At 37.0% G+C, this 20,542-nt stretch overlaps 1 protein-coding gene across 1 annotated transcript in view; it reads right to left on the bottom strand.

The window, feature by feature from the left end:
* The window catches only part of CUL1 (cullin 1), a 45,882-nt gene that overhangs the window by 12,484 nt on the left and 12,856 nt on the right, over positions 1 to 20,542 (bottom strand). The window contains exons 3-13 of the mRNA XM_042886510.1: positions 13,914 to 14,088; positions 12,764 to 12,931; positions 11,641 to 11,691; positions 10,547 to 10,637; positions 9,348 to 9,511; positions 6,445 to 6,607; positions 5,625 to 5,755; positions 2,168 to 2,275; positions 1,979 to 2,085; positions 886 to 934; positions 268 to 399 (exon numbers count right to left, since the gene is read on the bottom strand). Coding sequence (XP_042742444.1) covers positions 268 to 399; positions 886 to 934; positions 1,979 to 2,085; positions 2,168 to 2,275; positions 5,625 to 5,755; positions 6,445 to 6,607; positions 9,348 to 9,511; positions 10,547 to 10,637; positions 11,641 to 11,691; positions 12,764 to 12,931; positions 13,914 to 14,088 — 1,339 coding nt within the window. The remainder of the gene's footprint in view (positions 1 to 267; positions 400 to 885; positions 935 to 1,978; positions 2,086 to 2,167; positions 2,276 to 5,624; positions 5,756 to 6,444; positions 6,608 to 9,347; positions 9,512 to 10,546; positions 10,638 to 11,640; positions 11,692 to 12,763; positions 12,932 to 13,913; positions 14,089 to 20,542) is intronic.

The raw sequence follows: 20,542 nt of genomic DNA, 5'->3' as shown, positions 1-20,542 counted from the left end.
GAAGTTATTCATTTGGATAACAATATCTAAGTCATCGATTGGATAAGAATATGTCTAATCCCAATCTGACAGATCTGCATTCCAAGTTCACAGGAGTTTAAATTAAAAAAAAAAAAAAAATCAGAAGTGGAAGAGAACTAGATGTGTACTTATTTGGTTGTGCATGACACGAGAAAAAGCATGAAATGAAGTACATACACCAGTGCATTCCATGGCAGTGTGAAGACCTGCAACATGGTAAATCACGGGACAATCACCAATACTTACTTTAAGTTTAGAGATCATGCTTGCCTCAGCATCATCACTAGCACTGTTCTGATGTACAAGTCTTTTTGCGAGCATTTTAGCATAGAATTTTTGAAACACATCTTTATCTTCAATGTACTTGAAGACAACCATCTGGAAAAATAAAAGGTAAGTTGTAACAAATAAAAGTATATATTTGTAGTGAAAAACTGTAAGAGTATCTGCTTCTTTAGCAGGCTAAATATGGACACAGCGTGAGGCTTTTTTTGTGCGACTTTAAAAAAAAAAAATCAATAAAGTTTAAAACACATTAACTGTATATTCCAAATCAACGTTCTAATTTATTCAAAAATCTACATAGCCACAAATATTATTATATAAGAATATATTGCAGAAACTACCTATACACACATATATAAAAAACTGAAGTTAGCAGAAATTCCCCCTACTTGCTTTAAACACACCAAGTAATTTCCATTAAAATAAAACACAACTAGTCTCACAGATATGAAGATTATTACTGAAAAGCTACTGAAATCAAGCATAGAAGGAAAAGGTTTGATCCCATCTGACTTATGACTGACAAATATTACTGACTTGTCAGAACTTAAGCTGAACAGATATTTACAGATATCTTACCACTTGATTGAGTGTATCTTCCAATTCTGCTTCTTCTGGATTCTTTGAGCTGCAATGAAAAAGTGCATTTTTTTTTCCATGATTCTCCAAATTGCTATATTAATCCAACTTGAAGGAAGTACGTGGAAATTATTTCATAAATGAATACAAATTGAATCGTTTGGGGACTTCCTGATAGTCTGATACTTCTCAGGATTTCTGGTCTTAGATTTCTTTTTCTTTCTGCTTTCTTACCTGCTGCTAAACGCTACCTTCACTTATGAAAGGTAACACAGAGAAAACTGCTCAGAGAGCTGGGTCTTGACTGGTGACAGCTAATTTGGCATCACACTGTTTTCCTCCACATCATGCTTACACATCAGGCATACCTATTGTGTCAGGTGTATCTATACACTACAGAAGGGAAAACTCAATCCTTTTCAGGAGGAAAAAAAGAGATAGGAGATACAAAGGGGAAAAAACTTTTCCTGGTTTTATTTCCCAACCTCCCTACCAAAATACATGTAGCAAACATGTCAGTGGCAAAACTGACGTAAATCCAGCATGAACTGGACTGACCTCAACTCACTTTATAAGCTGCTTAATCATTTGAAGCCAGACATAATTAAATTATGAATTGACAATAAATCAGGGAAGTTTTTATCTTTAATTTCTGCCCAGGTGGAAGGAGATACAAAGAAAACGACAGGAGGAAAGCAAGAGCTTTAATAGAAAAGGGGGATGTCCATCTTTTCCTCATGACACACACACACACACACACACGCTATAACTGAAATTTCAGAAACACAAAGAAAATAACATCTAGAACAAAAAACGAACAAAAAACCCCCTACAACTTAAAAAAAAAATTGAGCTTATATTACTACAAGAAAAAAAAAAAAAAGTACTACTACTTCTGCTATTCCCCCCCTACTTCTTGAAGAAGTAAAATTATTTGTAGGATATTTCCCACTGATTTTTATTTTTCGTTTTTAAATCAGAATTTGGTATAATTAAGTTTTCTTGAAATGCTTTCAAAGGCACAGAATAAAACTTCTAAATCCTTTTAAAACAAAAGCCAATCTGGAATAATGATTTGTCTTCAAAAACATACCTTTTCTTCAGTAAAGAATCGCAGTACCGTGCCAGTAGCTCTGGGGATTTACTGGATGATTGAGCCATTTTTGTCACCGCATTATTATTTATAAATCGACCACAAGCCTATAAATCACAAAAGACAGTGAAATTTTTGGGAAATGAAACTCTAGGAATATAAAATGGTTACTTCAAGACATACACTTACTTTGTCTAGCGCAGCCACAAAACCAGCATCGTTGTTGAAGGCTGACATGACTAAAGCATTGTATTTCTTATGGACATCCAGCACGGTCTGTACATACATTTTTGGATCCTGCAATAAAGAGAGATTACTTTACCCTTCCTCCAGAATGGAGTTATTCCCTGGCAAAACCTTCACAGTGAAGATGTACAGCGTGTTTACTAATGTCATGAATAATATGTCGGACATGGTCTCCCCATAACTTGACAGACTGGAAAGACATGGAATTTGATGGCTAGACTGTTTGATGGATGAGGAACCAGGTGCAAGACCACCCCCAGACAGCAGTGGTCAATGGCTTTATCTCTGGGCAGAGATCAGTGACACATGATGTCCCTCAGCAGTCAGTACTGTGATTGCTGCTGTTTAGTATCTTCATCAATGACACTGACAGTGGGACTGAGTGCACCCTCAGCAAACAGATTGTGTCCAGAGGAGAGCCACAAATACGAGTCAAAGGATGGAATACCTCCTCTACAAGGACAGGCTGAGAGAATTGGCACTGGTCAGCCTGGAGAACAGAAGGCTCTGGGGAGAACAGATAGCAGCCTTTCAGTATCTATAGAGGGGCTATAAGAATGAAGGGGACATTCTTTAGCAAGGTCTGCAGTGATAAGACAAGGGGCAATGGTTTCAGGCTAGAACAGAGAAGATTTAGATTGGATATAAGGAAAAACATTTTTACAGTAAGAGTGGTGAAGCACTGAACAGGCTTCCCCACAGAGGCTGTGGAAGCCCTGAACTTGAGGACATTTAAGGCTAGATGAGACTCTGAGCAATCTGATCTAGCTGTAGATCTCTCTGTTCATTGCAGGGAAGTTGGACTAGATGAGCTTTAAGGGTATCCTCCAATTCAGAAGATTCCATGATTCCATGTCCGACTTAGCACAAGTAAGCATTACATCCTATTGGTACCAGTATCTATCCAGACTAGTCTACACTCTCCTGCCGGACTGACATTAGTGGAAGCTTTCATTAACAGCAACTAGTAATAAAACCAGAATCACCTATTCAGTCAGACATGGCCAAAAATGAGCTTTATTTTGATCAGACCTGAGAGATCCAGGCAATTATAAATTGGCAACTGTTATAAGAAGTGACTGAAAAACATCTCAGTGCTAAAAACGTAACAATGTACTGCCAATACATACAACTTAGTACTGAGATCTCAATCACCACTGACCTGAAAATTACCAACTCAACACATAATGGTAAGGAAGCACAAAACTCATGGCACTCATAGTGCAAGTCCTGGACGCAACTATTAACCTCTGCATCTGCATAAAGATATAGTGGTCAGCAGAAACTGTGAAAGGCAACTAGAACACCAAACAGTTGCTACTTTGCAGGAGTCTAAAAAGGCTAGAAATCTTCAGTTGGTAGATCTGAACTTTAAAAATGGGTACGATCAATGTTAAAATATCAGAAGGATGAGTGAAAAGATGAGAGTCCACAACACACATTTTTAAAACTAAAGGGCACTTGAAAGTAATAGCAGACAGGTTTAAAACAGATAACATATGTATTAATACATGTAAAGTAGAGAACTTCTGTAACCTGCTGACTCAGTAGACCTCCGGAAACACATAATATAACCAGGACCAAAAATAGATAAACTCATGGACAGCAGGTCCATGAACAAAATGATTGTGCATTAAGTGCTTCTGTTAAATCTCTACCATAAAATTCCAGAGGCTATGAACAAATAGCAAAAGATGGGCAAGGTTTTATTAGGATCCTGAAGAACATTTTAGTTGCCACTGAATTCAAATACAGATTATGCAGACTGCCAAGCTAAGAACTGAGAGATTACTGAATAACTTGTGGGCAAGAAATTGAAGAGAACTAGAATACATTTGAAGAGCAGTCTCCTGATTATGACACCAGAGAAGATAAGCCAAGGCACTAGAGGCAGTAGTTTTCTACTGAAGAGTGGTCTAATCAATGCAGATAGTTGAGTTTAGAACACAACTAATTCTGCAGTAAAAATCTAAAACAGGTCACATGAGTTGAGCTGGTATGACTATTTCATCTCCACTGACTACAGAAAAGCTGAGAGACATTTGCTCAGGTGACTGTTCGGACACAGTGCAGAAACTGAAGTTAGAATCAATCCTATCTAAATGTGGTAGAGGACTTACAAAGCAATGATGAAAAAAGAGACACAGCAGAGTAAAGGATACTGAAAGAAGTGGCAAGATGCTTCTCCAGGAAAATCAGTCAGAGAGAGTTGTGAAAATACACAAGAATAACACACAAAAAAAAAGGAACAAGAAAGAGATAAAGAACATAACAAACAAGAAAGCGCTGTGATCAGGAAGAGTTTAAGTGAGTGGAGTTGAAGGAATAAGTACAGATCTCAGGCTTCCTTTCTCTCAAAGATGTGCTACTTCCAACAAAAAGGAGCTTTCACTTTTCTATGAACTTCAAGGTCCAGGTATAAAGACACTTGAGAATGACAACCCATGGATGGATGCATAACTACAGAACATGGTTGATTTCTAAATTCAAGGTGACATCTTTGAATGAAACAGAAGATTCTTGAAGTTACTTCATGGTTCAGAAAATCCCAGTATCGTTAAAAGGCTATGTACTTACAGGAGTTAACAGATGAACTTCAGACATGTAAAACATGTTCATCTGAAAGCATTATTTTTACTGCTGCCCATGAAGCCATCACAGGCTATTGCTTCAATGCTTAGTAGCACTATGCTAAGCACAATTACTAGTGCTATTTCAGCAGTATCTGAGGCCAATTACTGATTGAAATGAAATGTATCAGAAGCAAAATTCCATCCCGCTTTAAACTGAATATAAACCTTTGGTAAATTTTAATCTTAATCTTGCTTTGTCTTATCCTGTTTTTATTGCTTATTTTCTATAAGAAGTGTCGCATTGTCTACATTCAAAAAGGCTAACAATAGTTTTAAACAACTTTTTAATTCTGCTGAGATTCAACCCCAAGCCCTCCTTCTTCTCCTTACCATTCTTAACGTTTTTGCAAATAGAATGCAAACAGAATAAAGCAATTCATCAAAATACTAAAAACAGAACTTCAAACAGTCTCATTCAAACCACAATACTGAGATAAGATAGAAACGAAATAAAACACAGAACGCTTCTTATAGCATGGACTTCAAATTATAATCGTAGTGTAGGATGTCCTATTGCACAGCCAGCTTTATGAGCAGCATCAAGTCCTGACAGGCAGCCAAAACTCGTAAGGAAAAGAAACCTCAGAAATAAGAAAACAGCAACAACAATGTGGCTGTTGTTTTGAGCCTACTACAGATGTGTGAGAATTGTCCTCACAAACTGAATGACCAAGAAGGAAAACACATGCGGACTGGAAATCTGAATTTGAGGAGGGTTCTTGATATAAACTGGAAGCAATCACACATAATTTTATGGGGATACTTGCATTTAGAGCTGCTTCGCCACATTTCTCAATTGCAGCTAGACCCTGATTATGAATGTGAGTTTCCAACAGCTTTTTCAGCTCTCCAAGGCCATCCTGGATTCGAGATACAAGGTTATACATACGTCCCAAGTCTGAAAAATAAGGGAAGCCAGTATCTTATCTGTATCACCTATGACTCCAATTTGTCATTAAAAAATTGCCAATGAGTTAAACAATCAATACTAGTGAAAATATACATTCAATTTCTATGGTAAAAAGTAAGAAAAGTTCAAATGTTATCTAGTATACCAAATCTTTCCACTGACCTTGAAAGCTAAGATAAATTCAATAGAAAACAATCTGTTAAATACTAAAATGTTTTGCCTTTACACTGCTACTTACCAAGGAAAAAAATACTTCATTGACAGAAACATGGCTACTTCTGATTATTCTAGCTTTCATACATGTATGATTTAAAGACAGAATTAAAATCCTCTTATTTATATGAAGTTTTGAATTAGAATCGTGAATTAAGGCTAATAAGCGTTACTGCTGGCTGTGCCAGAAATACAGGATTCTCCAGCTGACCACCATCCTGCAAAATTTATCATGAACAGGACAGCTTTTAAGAGACATGTTAATATAGAGAAGGCAACAAGTGGTGGTACTTCAACTTGTGGCAGCAATGGTGGAAATGATAGGAAATGCAAGGCAAACTGGGACATGTTTGGCAGATACATTTGTTAATCTGCCAAAAAAAATCTCATTTAGCCAACAACAGGATTTGTGTTATTCACAGAGAGGAACTTTAAGCCTAAAAGCAATGTCTGGATTGGCGTACCTTCATTTTTATCAGCATCCAATAAATTCTGAAACTCTGTATGAAATATCTCCAGGTGTTTTTCAATAAGTACTTGCTCACACTTTCGTGCTAATTCATCTTGTGTGCTCTCATGAAGATACACTTGAACCCTACGTTGCTCCTCAAGAAGGCGAGCCTCAGCCTACAGGAGAGAAAGATAAACATGAAACCTGTATGAAAAATCTAGTAGCAGAAAACCTGTATATTAAGTAAACTCATCCAGAAAACAAACAAAACCCAAACATCTCAACTAATTCTTATGGTCCACCTTAACAGTCATTTCTCTGGGATTCATAATGTGACTCCTGCCATACACATATGGAATCAATGTCAATGTTGATGATCAACATCTTATACTGCTGAAGCAGGCGAAGAACTAGAGAAAAGTTGGTTTTTTTGAACAAAAAGTTTTCAAATGAAGACCTGTTCTCAGAAAAAGAAAGCTAGTTACATAGTATGCTTGCAGTTCTGGCATCAGAAAGCTCTCCAGCTGCAGAGCTAGCAGTGTTCAAAACAAACATGAAAAAGTTCTGTGCTTGCACAAAACTGCAGTTTAACAGTATAACCATTACAAACTTAATTGGAAGTTCTCACATACATTCCCACACAGCAAAGCTTCCCAATAACCTCGAGTCACTTAAATTCTACCTATCTTTAATTTAGCTTATCTTCCTAGCGAACCAAAATTCTAAAAACCACTTGGGGAATTACTTTATTCTAAAATGTAAAACTGAAATTGTTTATGTAACAATTGTTATACAACAATATCATAAATTATTGAAACCAATAACTCCAACAAGATGCTATCTCCAGTTAGAATTCAATACACAGACCTTCAGTTAGAAAGTAAGGCATACTGACAGCATGCATTATTAAAATACCCAAATAATACAACAAAAAAGAGAACCATTATAAGACACTTTTGTGAAAGTAAAATACACGTTAGGAATTCCTGGTGTAAATAAAGCTGAGGGACAAGCCCATCTGAATTTTAAGTCAATAGTTCTGATAACTTGCATAAACTCTCTTAACCTCTCCAGTAGAAAACACAGACTAGAGAAATCAGTCAAGACTTTTAGCCTCAATAATTCCCCTTTCCCTAAGGTACATTCCTTAGATTGTACCATTTAGGAAGATTTAAAAAGCTCTGATTGCATTTACTGCGGAGTCTAATACTTACCTTGTTCATTTTAACTAATTAAATCCCAGTTTCAAATCTCAGATCAGTTAGAAGGAGATGCTAAGACAGCAAAAATGGCTATATATATATATATATATACACACACACACACACACACGCATACTATACAGTCAGAGACTACACACTTCCTTGCTGAAGGTGTTCCCTGCCTTCTAACAGCTTTCTATACATTCTGAGCTTCAAGTAAAGCAAGTTGCTTCTCTGTGAGGTTTTGGAGTTTTTCAGGTTCAGTTACTACTAAGTTCATTCCACTTGTCACTAATCCCTAGTTCTCGAAATAGCAATAACCTTCAGACAGCTTTTCACTGTGCTGAGGAATCCTGCACAAGCCATTCATTTGCATTATGAATAGCTGAAATTCCCTTATTCTGTTATATCTGTGTATGCAACTACGTAAGATAGACAGCAGAGGATGAAAGTAAAAAAAGTGAAGGGGAAAACACAAATGAATTTAACAAGAATGTAAATACAGATATGCCAGGGAAAAACTGATTCTGAATAACTGGATTCATTTTACAGCAGTATTTCTAGTACTTTTCCTCAAAAACTCTTTTTTATTTTCCTTCAGTAAATCATTAACTGAGATGTACCAAGAAAAAAAGACATCTGCGTGGATCGCCCTGAAAGCAATGGCTCCTATTTCCCTGGAAACTGGAACAGCTACGTGAAGCCTAACAACACTACCTGACAGAGCATTTTCTCAGCAACAAAACACATTTCCACGCAGTCACCACCATGAGTTGTGCCTTTTCGCCTGCGATGAAGAGGAAGTGACCCACCGTCACTGCGGCCTCTGCTGAAACGCACCACCCACCACCTCGCTGTACTAACACCACTGTTAGAACACCACTCAGTGAATGCCATGGGTACAAGCTCTCCCACATGGAGGAATTCAATGCCACACACTTCCATGTCAGATGCCATTTTGTCTGACTGCCCCACTGCTGCTGGGCAACAAAATGTAATGGAATACTGGCAGGAAGGGTCAATCTCCACCAACATCTGCCTCTGATATCACAGGCCAACATAAAATAAGAGGCATTACTTTCAGAGCAGCCTTTATATATATGTGTGTATATATATATCATTTGTCTAATATGGAACACAATCTATCTATTTTAAATTCAGCCGATAACCAGTAGAAATAGTACTGTCAATCCAGCTTACTTCTAATCACCTTGTCTGGGATCCCCCAAACCAGAGACAATAACAATTTAAATCCTGCCTCTGATAATCAGAATTAACACTTAAGGTTCAGTACATGGAAACACTCTAAAAGAACCAATGTAATTAATGATGTAATTCCTCTGCGGAGGCCAGCTTACTCAGGAGGAGATTTCAATAATATGCTAGCACACAAGTTCCTTGTACAAGAACAGCAAGTTTGCAGGTGTAAAGCAAATGGTTAGTCTGGTGTCAATTTCTGAATCTTAAGAAAAATTTGTCTCTAACACCCTCTTCTGGTTTGCCCACTAAGAAATTTTCAAACATTCATTGTGCTCACTGAAACTCACTCAGGAGACAAACTTCAGAACAGGTTAAAAGGAAAACACAGATGCAAACCACCTCATGGAACAAGAGCTGATTGGTTTTGCTTCTGTAGAATAACTGTCATTTTAAGAAACCGATAATAAAAGTCAAGAATTTTTATTACTTTACCTCTACGCAGAAAATAACCTACCTTCTTCATGTACTCTGTGACTGGGTTCTGTTGTAAGAATTCAGTACTTTCTCGTGTATAAAATCTCTCTGTGTCAGCAAGAAACTGAGATTCAAAGGACTCTTTATAGACAGTTAGTGTAGGCCCTTTCGCAAATGCATCATCTTCATTCAGCCCCAGTTCCACTACAAAAATGAGCAAACAATGATAAGCCTATCTTTTACGAAGTAGTCCCTTGCAAATACCTTCCAGTACCTGAAGGGGGTTTACAGGAAAGCTGGGGACAGATTTTTTACCAGGGCATGTAGCAACAGAAAAAGGGGAAATGGCTTTAAACTGGAAGAGGGCAGATTTAGACTAGATATTAGGAAGAAATTCTTTACTGTGTGGGTGGTGAGACACTGCAACAGGTCGCCCAGAGATGATGTGGGTGCCCCCTCCCTGGAAGCATTCAAGGCCAGGCTGGACAGGCTTTGGGCAACCTGGTCTAGTCAGGTGTCCCTGCCTGTAGCAGGGGGTTGGAACCAGGTGATATTAAACGTTCCTTCCAACCCAAACCATTCTATGATTCCATGAAGTAAACAGGTCAGCCCCCCCAGCTTAAATGAAGGTAATCAACTGTGACAAAATCAGCACCACTTTTTTTTTTTTTTTTTTTTTTTTTAAAGTTGGCATTTATTTTGTACTTAAAAAATAAGCAGTGTAAGTCGTTACCCATATAAACTGTACTTCCTGATACAACAGATTACAGGAAATGACAAACTTCACATTCCCAAAATCTGGTTAAAACTACCCTTCCATATTTCCCCTCTTAGGCTTACAGGTTATAAGCACATATATTTTTAGCAATTAAACTGATAATTAATCTGCATGGCAAAGCTCTCAACTTTATGCAAATGGAAAAAAATGAACACTCCATTTCATCAGCTATCATGTTTGTACCTTTCTAGTTTCTTCTCCTACAAAACTGATCAGTAAGCAATCAGTGCTCGTCTATCAATTCTCTTTTCAATCTTGACAAATATTTTCTTAACTGTAATTGTGTGTATAGCATCTCTACATAGATATAAAGAAACTTATAGTAAAATAAACATAGTTATATCAAAAGTATCTATACTGGACATCCAAGGAAATGGCAGCCTACTTCTGAGTTCTGATAAGATTATTATTCTAACTTTTTAAAAAAGAAAATAATAAAACTTTAAAGGAATCTCACTTACCATAAGATTGTACGACTCCACTGATCAGCCTTGTATTGATAGTTTCACCATTTCTTTCCTTTTCAATCAATTTCAATACAGCATTCGTTACCTTAGGGAACAGAGAATAAAACCAAGTCAAGAACAGAGAAAAGTCTGATAAGTCATGAGCAAGATTTAATCAGGAATGTATCCCTATATTCAAGACAAATTAAGACTATACTACAATTAGTCATGAGTCACAAAAGAGTATGAATATGCTTAAGATTTTTGTGTTTGTTCCCTTTATTTCAGTTTTTTCATTCTTAAAAAAGCTTTAAGTACCTAAACGAAACTTCTGAGTGTTTTATACCTGAAAAAAAGGAAAACATTGCAAGAGCAGAACTTCAACACCTACCCCTTTATGCAAAGAAAGCTACTGACCATGCTGATGAGTGAAGTGGTGCAACTACTTTTCTTCAACTGAAATCTACTTTCTACTGAATAAAATACTGTCTTTTAAGCATGAAGTATTGGTAAATAAGAGTGAAAAATAAATAAATACAATATTCCATTGTGATGTAACTTGTTGCTTTATATTGATCTGATAAACTAATTCAAAATATTTGGTTGACGTGAGTTTTCCAGGCATCAGTATAAATTAAAAGGTTTACAAAAAGAGAAAAAATCCAGGCCTGTCACTTATCTGTTCTTTTCACTGAATCTTGACTTTCTCCAATTTTAATACAACACTGTTAGCATGTACACCTACCTGCCTGCCCTGGAAATATTTAAGTACTGAAACTTCAGGCTTCATAAATGCTTTAGAAGTTTATATTAGTTAAAAAATAACAATACAAAAGGAAAACTACCTGCCTAGCTCTCATCCACACAAAGAATATATCCGCTAATCTTACACTTACATATGACACAAAAAGCATGCAACTTGACATCCTGCTTCATTTAAGACTTGTTTTTTCAATTCCATTAAAATAATTACATTTTTAATATCACAAAAAAGGAGCAAAAAGATCTGTTTTATTTTCTAGGCCTTTTTTTGCACCCCAAATTCTCCCTGGAACAGTTACAAAATCAATCCTCTAAAATAATGCCACAATTTTATAATCTACGTATACCTGCTTATTTAACGGCCTGAATAAGCAGTCTCTCCAGGTCACCAAGGCAAGCTGAAAGTAAGGGAAGGGAGATGAAAAATGGAATAAAAAAGTACTTATACACACATGCATACACATGTACACACAATTACTTTTAAGGGAAGCTGATACAGTATGCAAAACACCTCAAAGTTTCATGATTAAGTTGTGGTGCACATATTTCTCATTCAATAAAACAGATTTACCACAAAATCACCATTTATTTTGTTACTAATTCCTCCTATGGGGTTCTTTTTTCTGACTGAGAGTGATCTCCCACCAGCTCTGAAAAATAATGAACTTTGCAACTTTCTATTGAGGATATTCAGGCTGGCACAATCCCTTAGCACGGGGCTAGTGAAAGGGAGAACAATTGACAGGAAGTTAAATAAGGATAAAAACTGATATTCTGTCCAACACAAAGTTACTTTAGTGAAGCAGTAAAATAACATCTCTTTCCTAGTACATCATCAGCAAGGACAATCCTTACCATTTACTCTCACAAGGGGTTCCACACCTTGGATAATTATGTTCTTTCCTTTTTTTTTTTTTTTTTTTTTTCTTTTTTTAATTACTTTACATGTGGGGAAAAAAAATTATCAATATCAAATCAATTTTCCAGCCTGTTACTGCAGTTAACACTGGGCTTGTGTCTTTGCAGCTTGGATGCTAGAGATCTGAAGTGTGTTCTGAAGCAAACAGAAAAGAACTGCAGTTTGTTCCTTGTTCTCTATTTGAAGCACTTGACTGAACTCCAAGTGGAAAAATGAGTCCACACAGACACACACACAGATAACAGCACATACAGCAAGTGTTCAAGTCAGCTTGTGACAATCTAATATTGGTAGTCTCAGGGGGTACAAAGGGGATGGAACATCTCATGAAACATCTACATATATACTGAGTTGGTGGGGGGAAGGGAAGGGTATCCTAAGAGGACACTGAAAGGAGTCAAACTTCTTTCGTCAAACTGTCCAATGATGCCCACTTTAAAACTTCTGTGAACTTCCTACAAACACTGAACTTCCAGGAGCAATGGTAATACCAATACAACAAATGCCAGCAGACAGAACGAGCAAATCACTCGCTTCAGAAAGTGACCTACCGAATAAATTTCATATATTCCTTTACGACCTTCATCACACTCACGACGAACCCAGTGTCGATTGAGGTAGGCACATATCCCATTGAGTACTTTGCTTGAAAACCTATAATCTTCCCACTGTTGAGTGTAGAATTTCAGCACACTTTCATCCATCAAATCCTCACCATCCTAAAAAAACAATAAGTTCGCCAGTACTGTAGGTAAAGTGCAAAAGAGACATGTACAGGTGTACAATATATCTACACTAAGCAATAATTTATAAGGAACAACAAGGGATAATGAATTTATTCTCGCAGTAATAAAGCACAAAACAAAAATGGCACTTCCTAACCAAAGAAAAAAATAGATAAATAAAAATAGCATACAGAAAACCACCCACAGAAGAAAAGCATACTGGAAACAGACAGCTAGACTGATGAGTGTGATCCGTAAAATGTACCAGGACAAAATATTCAGAAAAATAACCTCTTCACCCACTCCTATGCTACTACTTGGGTGGCTGAAACAAATGAGCATACACGTATAAGGTCTCCTACAGAAATTTGTCAGGTAATAAATGAAAACAGTTTGAATGATCATGGCAATAAAATAGGAATGCATCCAGGATAGAACTGGGAGCCGACTGTCTTGTAATTAGTTTACACAGCTGCATACTTACAGGAGACTCCAAGCCTTCTTTTATTGTTGCTTGAAATTAAAATCCTAGAAGCTAAAACCTTAATATTGAACACCTTCTCAAAAATAACTAGAAATTGCTCTCTGCTTTGTAAAAGCAGCCTTATTAGTAGTTAGCAAGTTAGTGTCTAACATCAGACATTTTCAACATTACAGGCAGCCATCCCCTCAGGATTACTAACAGCTAGTTAAGTGATCAGGAAGTCCGGCTATACTTGTTGCAGGACAGCTCCAGTGGGTGTTTGCTTCTACTTGAACAACCCACATACACAGCTCCTCTGCAGGATTAGGGAACAAAAGCTCGCACCAAGGTAGATCCTACAATACCTTCTAAAGCTAAACAGAATAACTGAGATAAAACAAGTTTAAGTTAATTCAATTTACTTGTGATGACCGCGTACAGTTCTAATTCTGCAGGTATGAGTTTTCTCCTCAACTCGGCCCATCTTCCTACAAATACCACTCCATATCTTACCTTAAGGAGATTCGTCAAGTAGTTCTTCAGGAATTCTTTTAGTCGTTTGTACAATTCCAAACCCACAAACTGAGCACCTCCAGGTGTTTGACCTTTTTTTGATTTAGAAGGAGGTACTCCAGCTCCTCGTGCTTGATTGGACTGGTGTACACTAGTACAGTAGTTATAAACATGACTAACAAGGAAGTTAAGGAATATCTGTGTGAGTATGAGCTATTAAGAATTAAAAAGAAAAACCAATAATGTTAATTTCAAGAAGCTGTTTTCATATGGTCATAAATGACCTAACCATAATACATTACAAGACACACTAACCAATGGAAAATAAAAAACAAAGCTAGGAAAAATAATTTTAAGCAGAATTACCAGTAGCAGAATGCACAGAACACTGCAGAGTTTACAGCAAATACTGAAACAAACCCTGAATTTACATAATGCTCCACTTAACAAGACCACCAGGAAAACAAAGCTGTACAGTTTGTTGACGTTATCCCAAAGTAGTAAGTGGAAATCACATTGTTTGAAACACTTCATGCAAGTAAGCAAAGTGGAAGAAGCTGCATTCCACAAAAAAGGAGACTAACACTGAAATTCAACTGGATATGGACTTGGATGCTACAAGAAGTTACTCTGATGATTCACTCAATAAATTATTAGCCAACAAGAACGAAGGTGCTAAGCAGTTACACTTCTGTTGTGAGTCTGAGGGCAGCTGTCTCTGTGACCCCCCTTGTTAGAATAACACTGCAGTAAGTAATCTGCAAGGTCTAATACGGTTTTCACTTTCATTCTAACTAACAAGCCAAGCTTTAACCACTAGACACGCTTTGCCTGTGGTATGCCACACATTAGGAAATTAGTACAGTACTATAGTACAGTATAGTATTATAGTATTGCTGAGCTTTGACTTGTATCTTTCCCTTCTGAAAGACTAGGACAGGAAAACAAAAGACATCTGCACAATTAAAAACAAGGAAATGAGAAACCTACAATATAAGATGCATCACAGTCATTGTAAGCAGCAGACTTGCTTCTAATTTTTAAACAGTAAAACTTAAGCAGAAAAATCTCAGAAACCATCCACTTCTTTGCAATTTCTATAAAAAAAAATAGAAAAGAGAATTTTAAACTGAGTTTCCCACTTACAAGTGCACTCTGCATTCCAGGGAAAGAGGCTTGTAGTCTTTTTTGATAAACTTGAAAGGAGCAGTCTGCTAAACCTTCTAAACAAGTGATTTATTTCAGCTCCTAGCTACTTGTTTGTTCTACTTCCCTGGCACTGCCACTACTTTCACCATCTACACTCCTGTTTCAGAATTCCCCACTGAAGAGAGTAATGTTACACAGTACAATTTTTTCTCTGGATATAAAACTCACTATTCTCACTAAGAAGAAAACCAGGGCTTATCTCACTGCTTAACTTCAAAATACGTAGCGTGCTCTGAATTGCATATGGGAAGACCCTTCACAGTGGCACGAGGAATTTAGGGCTTTGATTCATAAGCACTCAGCTGGAATCTTGCATCCTCCTTCCCCTAGCTCTCCTAAACCGAGTGGCTTTGAGCAAGCCTAAGAATAAAATGACAGTGGGTAATTCTTACAGGTTTGGTAAATACTGCCTGGTGGTTGGACCAGATGATCTCACTGGTCCTTCCAACCTTAAGGATTCCATGATTCTAAGTTCTGCTTGCAGCAAAGTACCTGCTAGGAAATACTTCTGTGGATATTTTCACATAGTGATTCTCACACTATAACAAGGAGAGAAGTTAATTTACCAATGGCCTGCATTACAGTGAAATTGCACTCCTCAGGCTTCTGGCTGCTATCTTCAAGCTTACACTAGCAAACAAGCAAACCACCTACAGGATGAACAGATTGATCTCTAACTTCCACCTCATTCTTATGGCAAAAGGAGATTAGATCTACTTATCTAAATTAGAATTTGAGGTGGGAGATCAAAACGAAGCTTAAAAATTTATACAGCACTGTGTGAATTAAGATGAAAAATCTTTCAGAACTTTATTTTTCCTTAAAGCTCTTTAAAATGTGACAGAAGAAGCATCCAGATACAAAAACTAGTTTTACCACTTCCAGTACAACATACACTGCTTTTGGGAATCTTTACTTTAAAAAGAACAGGTCAGAAGAAGTGTTCCCCACAGCACTGTTCCATAATGAATCCATGGCGCTGCACATCATCGTTTCCATTGAAGGAAAACATCCTGACATAACAACGCACCCGAGTGCTTCACCTCATCTTTGCCACCTGATTTTTCAGTTGTACAGGAGCTCACACACACCACCATCGATTTGGGCTGGCCAAGTGACTGCCGTTACATTGGCCATCTTCCTCTTCCCACATCATTTGCTGAGCAGTTCTCAACTTTCGTCAGCATGGAAAGTGAAACATGCTCAGCAGCACTGCAAATACACCGCCAAAACAGAAGCTTGAGCGTGCCATGCCACCTCTAAACTAACTTCTGCCTCAGAAAAATGCTAAAATACTCCATGCAGGAGTTTCTTCCTGAAGAAGCAGGCGCAAAGAAAAATTACAGGAGACAAGCATCAGTTCTGTAATACAACAGGAAAACACTTGGATTTTGTGTAGACGGTACAGAGAACTCCCTAATTTTAAGTAGAGTCCCTAAATTTAAGTAAACACAGAACTCCTATTTTCTTTTAAATGGATTCCCCTAAGTGGGGCAGCTGGGTCCCAACAGCTTTTCCATATTGCTGTGAAAAATCAGCATAGCTGCAATGTCTGCTTGGGGAACAGATAAATGAAAAATAAAAGGAACTGAAGAGAAAGTAGAAATAGTATAGTACAAAGCTATACAGCAGAGCAGAGTTACGTTAAGGCTTCTGAAAAGGAGGAGGTACACAACAACAACAAAGCCAAACAACTTCCTAATTGGTTTCTACCGCCGCTTCTAATCCCTTTCACATAAAAATCAGTTTTAGGCATAAATTTGTTATTTCGATTATAACCAACAGCAGCAGCTGGCTACACGCTGAGTACTCTGTCATTTCAAGGGTAAGTCAGGGTAGAACAGTTTCAGATTTGGCTACGCTTGTCAAAAATTTGCATTTTTGTGAATTATTCCAAAGCTATGCAAGAATAACGTATATATAGGAAGTAATTGAAAATTTTGACAAAATATTGTTTTCTATACCCGTAAAACCACCTCTAATGGAAGCATACAAGTTATTATTGAAAAAGAGAATTATTTCACGTATTTTCTTCAGAAAGACTGATTTCAACACAGATGCACCCAATTTTATACCACAACCTCATGCGTACCTAAAGTTTCCAAGAGAAGTAGACACATCTACATGACTTAAACTGCTTATTAACCACATTAATCAAATTCTGTGCAACTTCCTGAAATCATGAGGTTGTCAAGATCACATCACTTTTCAAAATAAGTGCTTTCAAGTTGAATTTCAACCTTCTGAGGAGTTGCAATGGAAAAACAAAACAAAGTACCACAAAATAACCAAAGAAAAAACTCACAAAAATAAACAGAAAACCAGAAGAGTTAATTCTTTTCAGGGAGGTATCAGCAAGTCTCTTCTACGTGTGTTAAGTTCAGTAACAGAAATTTGCAGATACCCTACAGAGCTTAAGCAAAGCAAAAGGAGGAAGAAAAAGAATCCCACATTTCAGTCTTTGTACGACGTACTACTGCTTTGTTAAGCCATTCCCACTTTAGTCAAGGAAGGACTGAGGCAGAGTATGACAGGACCTGCTACAGAATCAGTCATGCATTTACTATGAGAATTCAGGCATAAATGAATGATATATAAAAATGAATACTATGGGAATTCAGGCACAACTCTGATACGTTAATGTATGTCTGAGATCTGAGAAACTTCCAGCAAAAACTATTTGAAGACTAGCAGGTAACATTTTGTTTCACTCCACATGGTATAAGCTCAAGAGAACTGCAGAGAAATACTGAAATGCAAGGAAAAAAAAAGGCATTTTCAAACATAAATACGTATATAAAGTCTACAGTCTTTATTGGAACACGTAAGAACCAACATAACTGAGGCTGTTTTTAGGCTTAAAGTTCTTGAATTGGCAGAAGTCTGTTTTCTACAGAATATTCTTGGTTACTATAGAAGCAAGTAGAATAGGAAGCAATCAGCACAGAGAAGAAAATTAAAGGAACTGATCACACCAGTATAAATATACTCTGCACTTCTTTCAATCCAAAGCAGCAGTTTTCACAAGAATACCTAAGACCATGCGGTTATATCGGCACTTCTGCACAAGTAGTAGTAGATCCTTCAAAAAGCATACATACGTACCATTACTTCTATCTTCACATTCCACATAAGCATTAACCGGTAGAAATGCTAACAAACGTTGTATTGGATTTAAATAGGATCAACAGTAGACAGCTGAGGTTGCTTTGATATATCCAGAGTAACCTCAAACAATTTAACACTGAAATGAAAGAATGGCTTTGAATGAAGGCATCTCAAAAGGAACACTTCCTGAGGTTTAAGAACTGCATGTCCTAACAAGCTGGTATCTTTTTCTATGCAGAAAGACTAACAGCCTGCTCAGAGGAAAAAAACCCATGCTGTACTGCCTAGTAATATCAGGTCCATGTGATCAGTACTTCTGCTTATTAAAAACCTTACTAAAGACAGGATTGCTAGTGAAAGACCTAGGACAAAGATGTGTACAGAGACCTTAGCAAATAGTTGCCAAGGGAATAACTTGATGCTGCTTGGGCAGAATGTTTAACTGGTACTGACTATCCACAGGTAAGAACACGCTGAATGTATTTAGTATTCTATTTTATGAACGGGGAGATTACCCTAAGTCATCTGGCATATTTAAAATGTTAATACACTATACCATCATTTAAGGTTTTTCTTTTTGCTAACATCTGAGATGAAATAACTACTTCAAAAGACACATCACAATAACCTTTTTTGATATGCTTACTTACATCTTATATACTTACTTACAATTACTTACATTTAATGCAATGGATAATCAATAACCCATGCTACATGCTATATAGTTAATCTTCTATTTACCTATTTACCTATTAAGGTACTATTTACCTTTCCTGGATGAAGTTGATGCTTGCCACGTAATTCTACTCTTGCTTATAACACAGCTTCAGACATTATTGCTGCAGGAGTTACTGGGCTCTTTGGTACCAGGAACAGTCTAATTATCTGGGTAAGAGACAGAAAAGCGCCCAAATAACGTACTTCACTTCAACTGCGGAGGGCCGGGGGGAAAACAGTCATCTTTGAGAGCAAGCAGCATTTTAAAAGAATTTTCTTTCTAAATGGAAACTGTACATTCTCAACAGGAAATAAAGAACATGCACAAGAATGTAATTATAGTACAGTTCATCAGAAGTTTGTAAGCAATGGTGAACAGATAGGACTGCTGAGGTGCTCCGGCACAGCAAAAGAGAACCACATGAGTATGTACAGTACTAAGAAACATTTGGTAATGGTCTGATCTGACAAAAAAAAAAAAAAAAAAAAATCACCTTGAAATCAGAAGCATAAATTAATCTAGATTCGTAAGATTAGGGATAAGGATCTTCCGAACTACCATTCAGAAACAAGATTTCTTGGTTCATCTCTCTAGCATTCTCAAATCGAGAAAACCTTTGGAATAATCCCTGTATTATTTCCACAAGAAAAAAAAAAGAGAAAAATACCATCTTGAATACAAGCTCTGACCCATACTCAGAGATTGAATCCAGTGTTTCACACAGGAGACTCTCTAAATAAAGAGAATAGACAAGAAATTGGACATGCATCCTAACAGTCTGAGCTACTCAACTCCTTCTAAGATTCATTTGGGGAAAAAAAAAAAAAAAAAAAAAAAAAAGCACTACAAAACTTGCACACCTCATTTCAGTTCTGGCCAGACAGAAGTAAGGGCAGTTGTGCTTACATGAATGGTTACCCTCCCGTTGTGAATTAAAGAGATCAAACACGTTATTTCAGAAGCAATATCTTGTCCAAATAAATAAATAGATAAAAATAAAACAAGTAAATAAAAGAAAACACAACACAGTGGGAAAGCACAGGCAGACAAAAAAGAAGGATGAAGAAACGACCACACTGTCCACAAAATTTCCAAAGTTGGTGTTGCATGATCCAACATTTTTAAAAAAAGAATAGGGTTGATCTTCAGACAGTACAGCTGCAGCTGAAACAAATCTGCTTTGCTTTCCAATCCAAGTTTTTTCATAGTCAGAGTCTCCTGAAAATAAGTCTATCAATCTACTGGAGTTGTTGAGCAAATGTTTCATACACGGCATTCAAAAGGGCAGAAACCTTTAAAGCACCATTTTGGACGTATGCAGTTGATACAGAATGCAAACTCCATTCTTATCACCACAGCTGTTTCAACACTCAGCCTAATCAGTGCCAAATATTCTGAAGTACCATATTACTAAATTAATCCACAAATAGAAGTCAACCACCAGAATTACACACTAAACAAATTCACTTATGAAAGAAACAAAACTTACTTTAAACTTTTCAGGCCCAGCCTTTCCTGCTGCTTCTCTTGAAGCAGCAGCAAGAAGGAAATGAGAAGCTAATGTGCAACATACCTCTTTTTCATCCCACGAACA

Source organism: Lagopus leucura, unplaced genomic scaffold (assembly GCF_019238085.1).
Source record: "Lagopus leucura isolate 7727_CA_CO unplaced genomic scaffold, USGS_WTPT01 Super-Scaffold_100058, whole genome shotgun sequence".
In the NCBI taxonomy this organism is placed as follows: domain Eukaryota; kingdom Metazoa; phylum Chordata; class Aves; order Galliformes; family Phasianidae; genus Lagopus; species Lagopus leucura.
The sequence above is the reverse complement of the archived record's forward strand: the minus strand, read 5'-3'. Positions and strand labels throughout refer to the sequence as shown.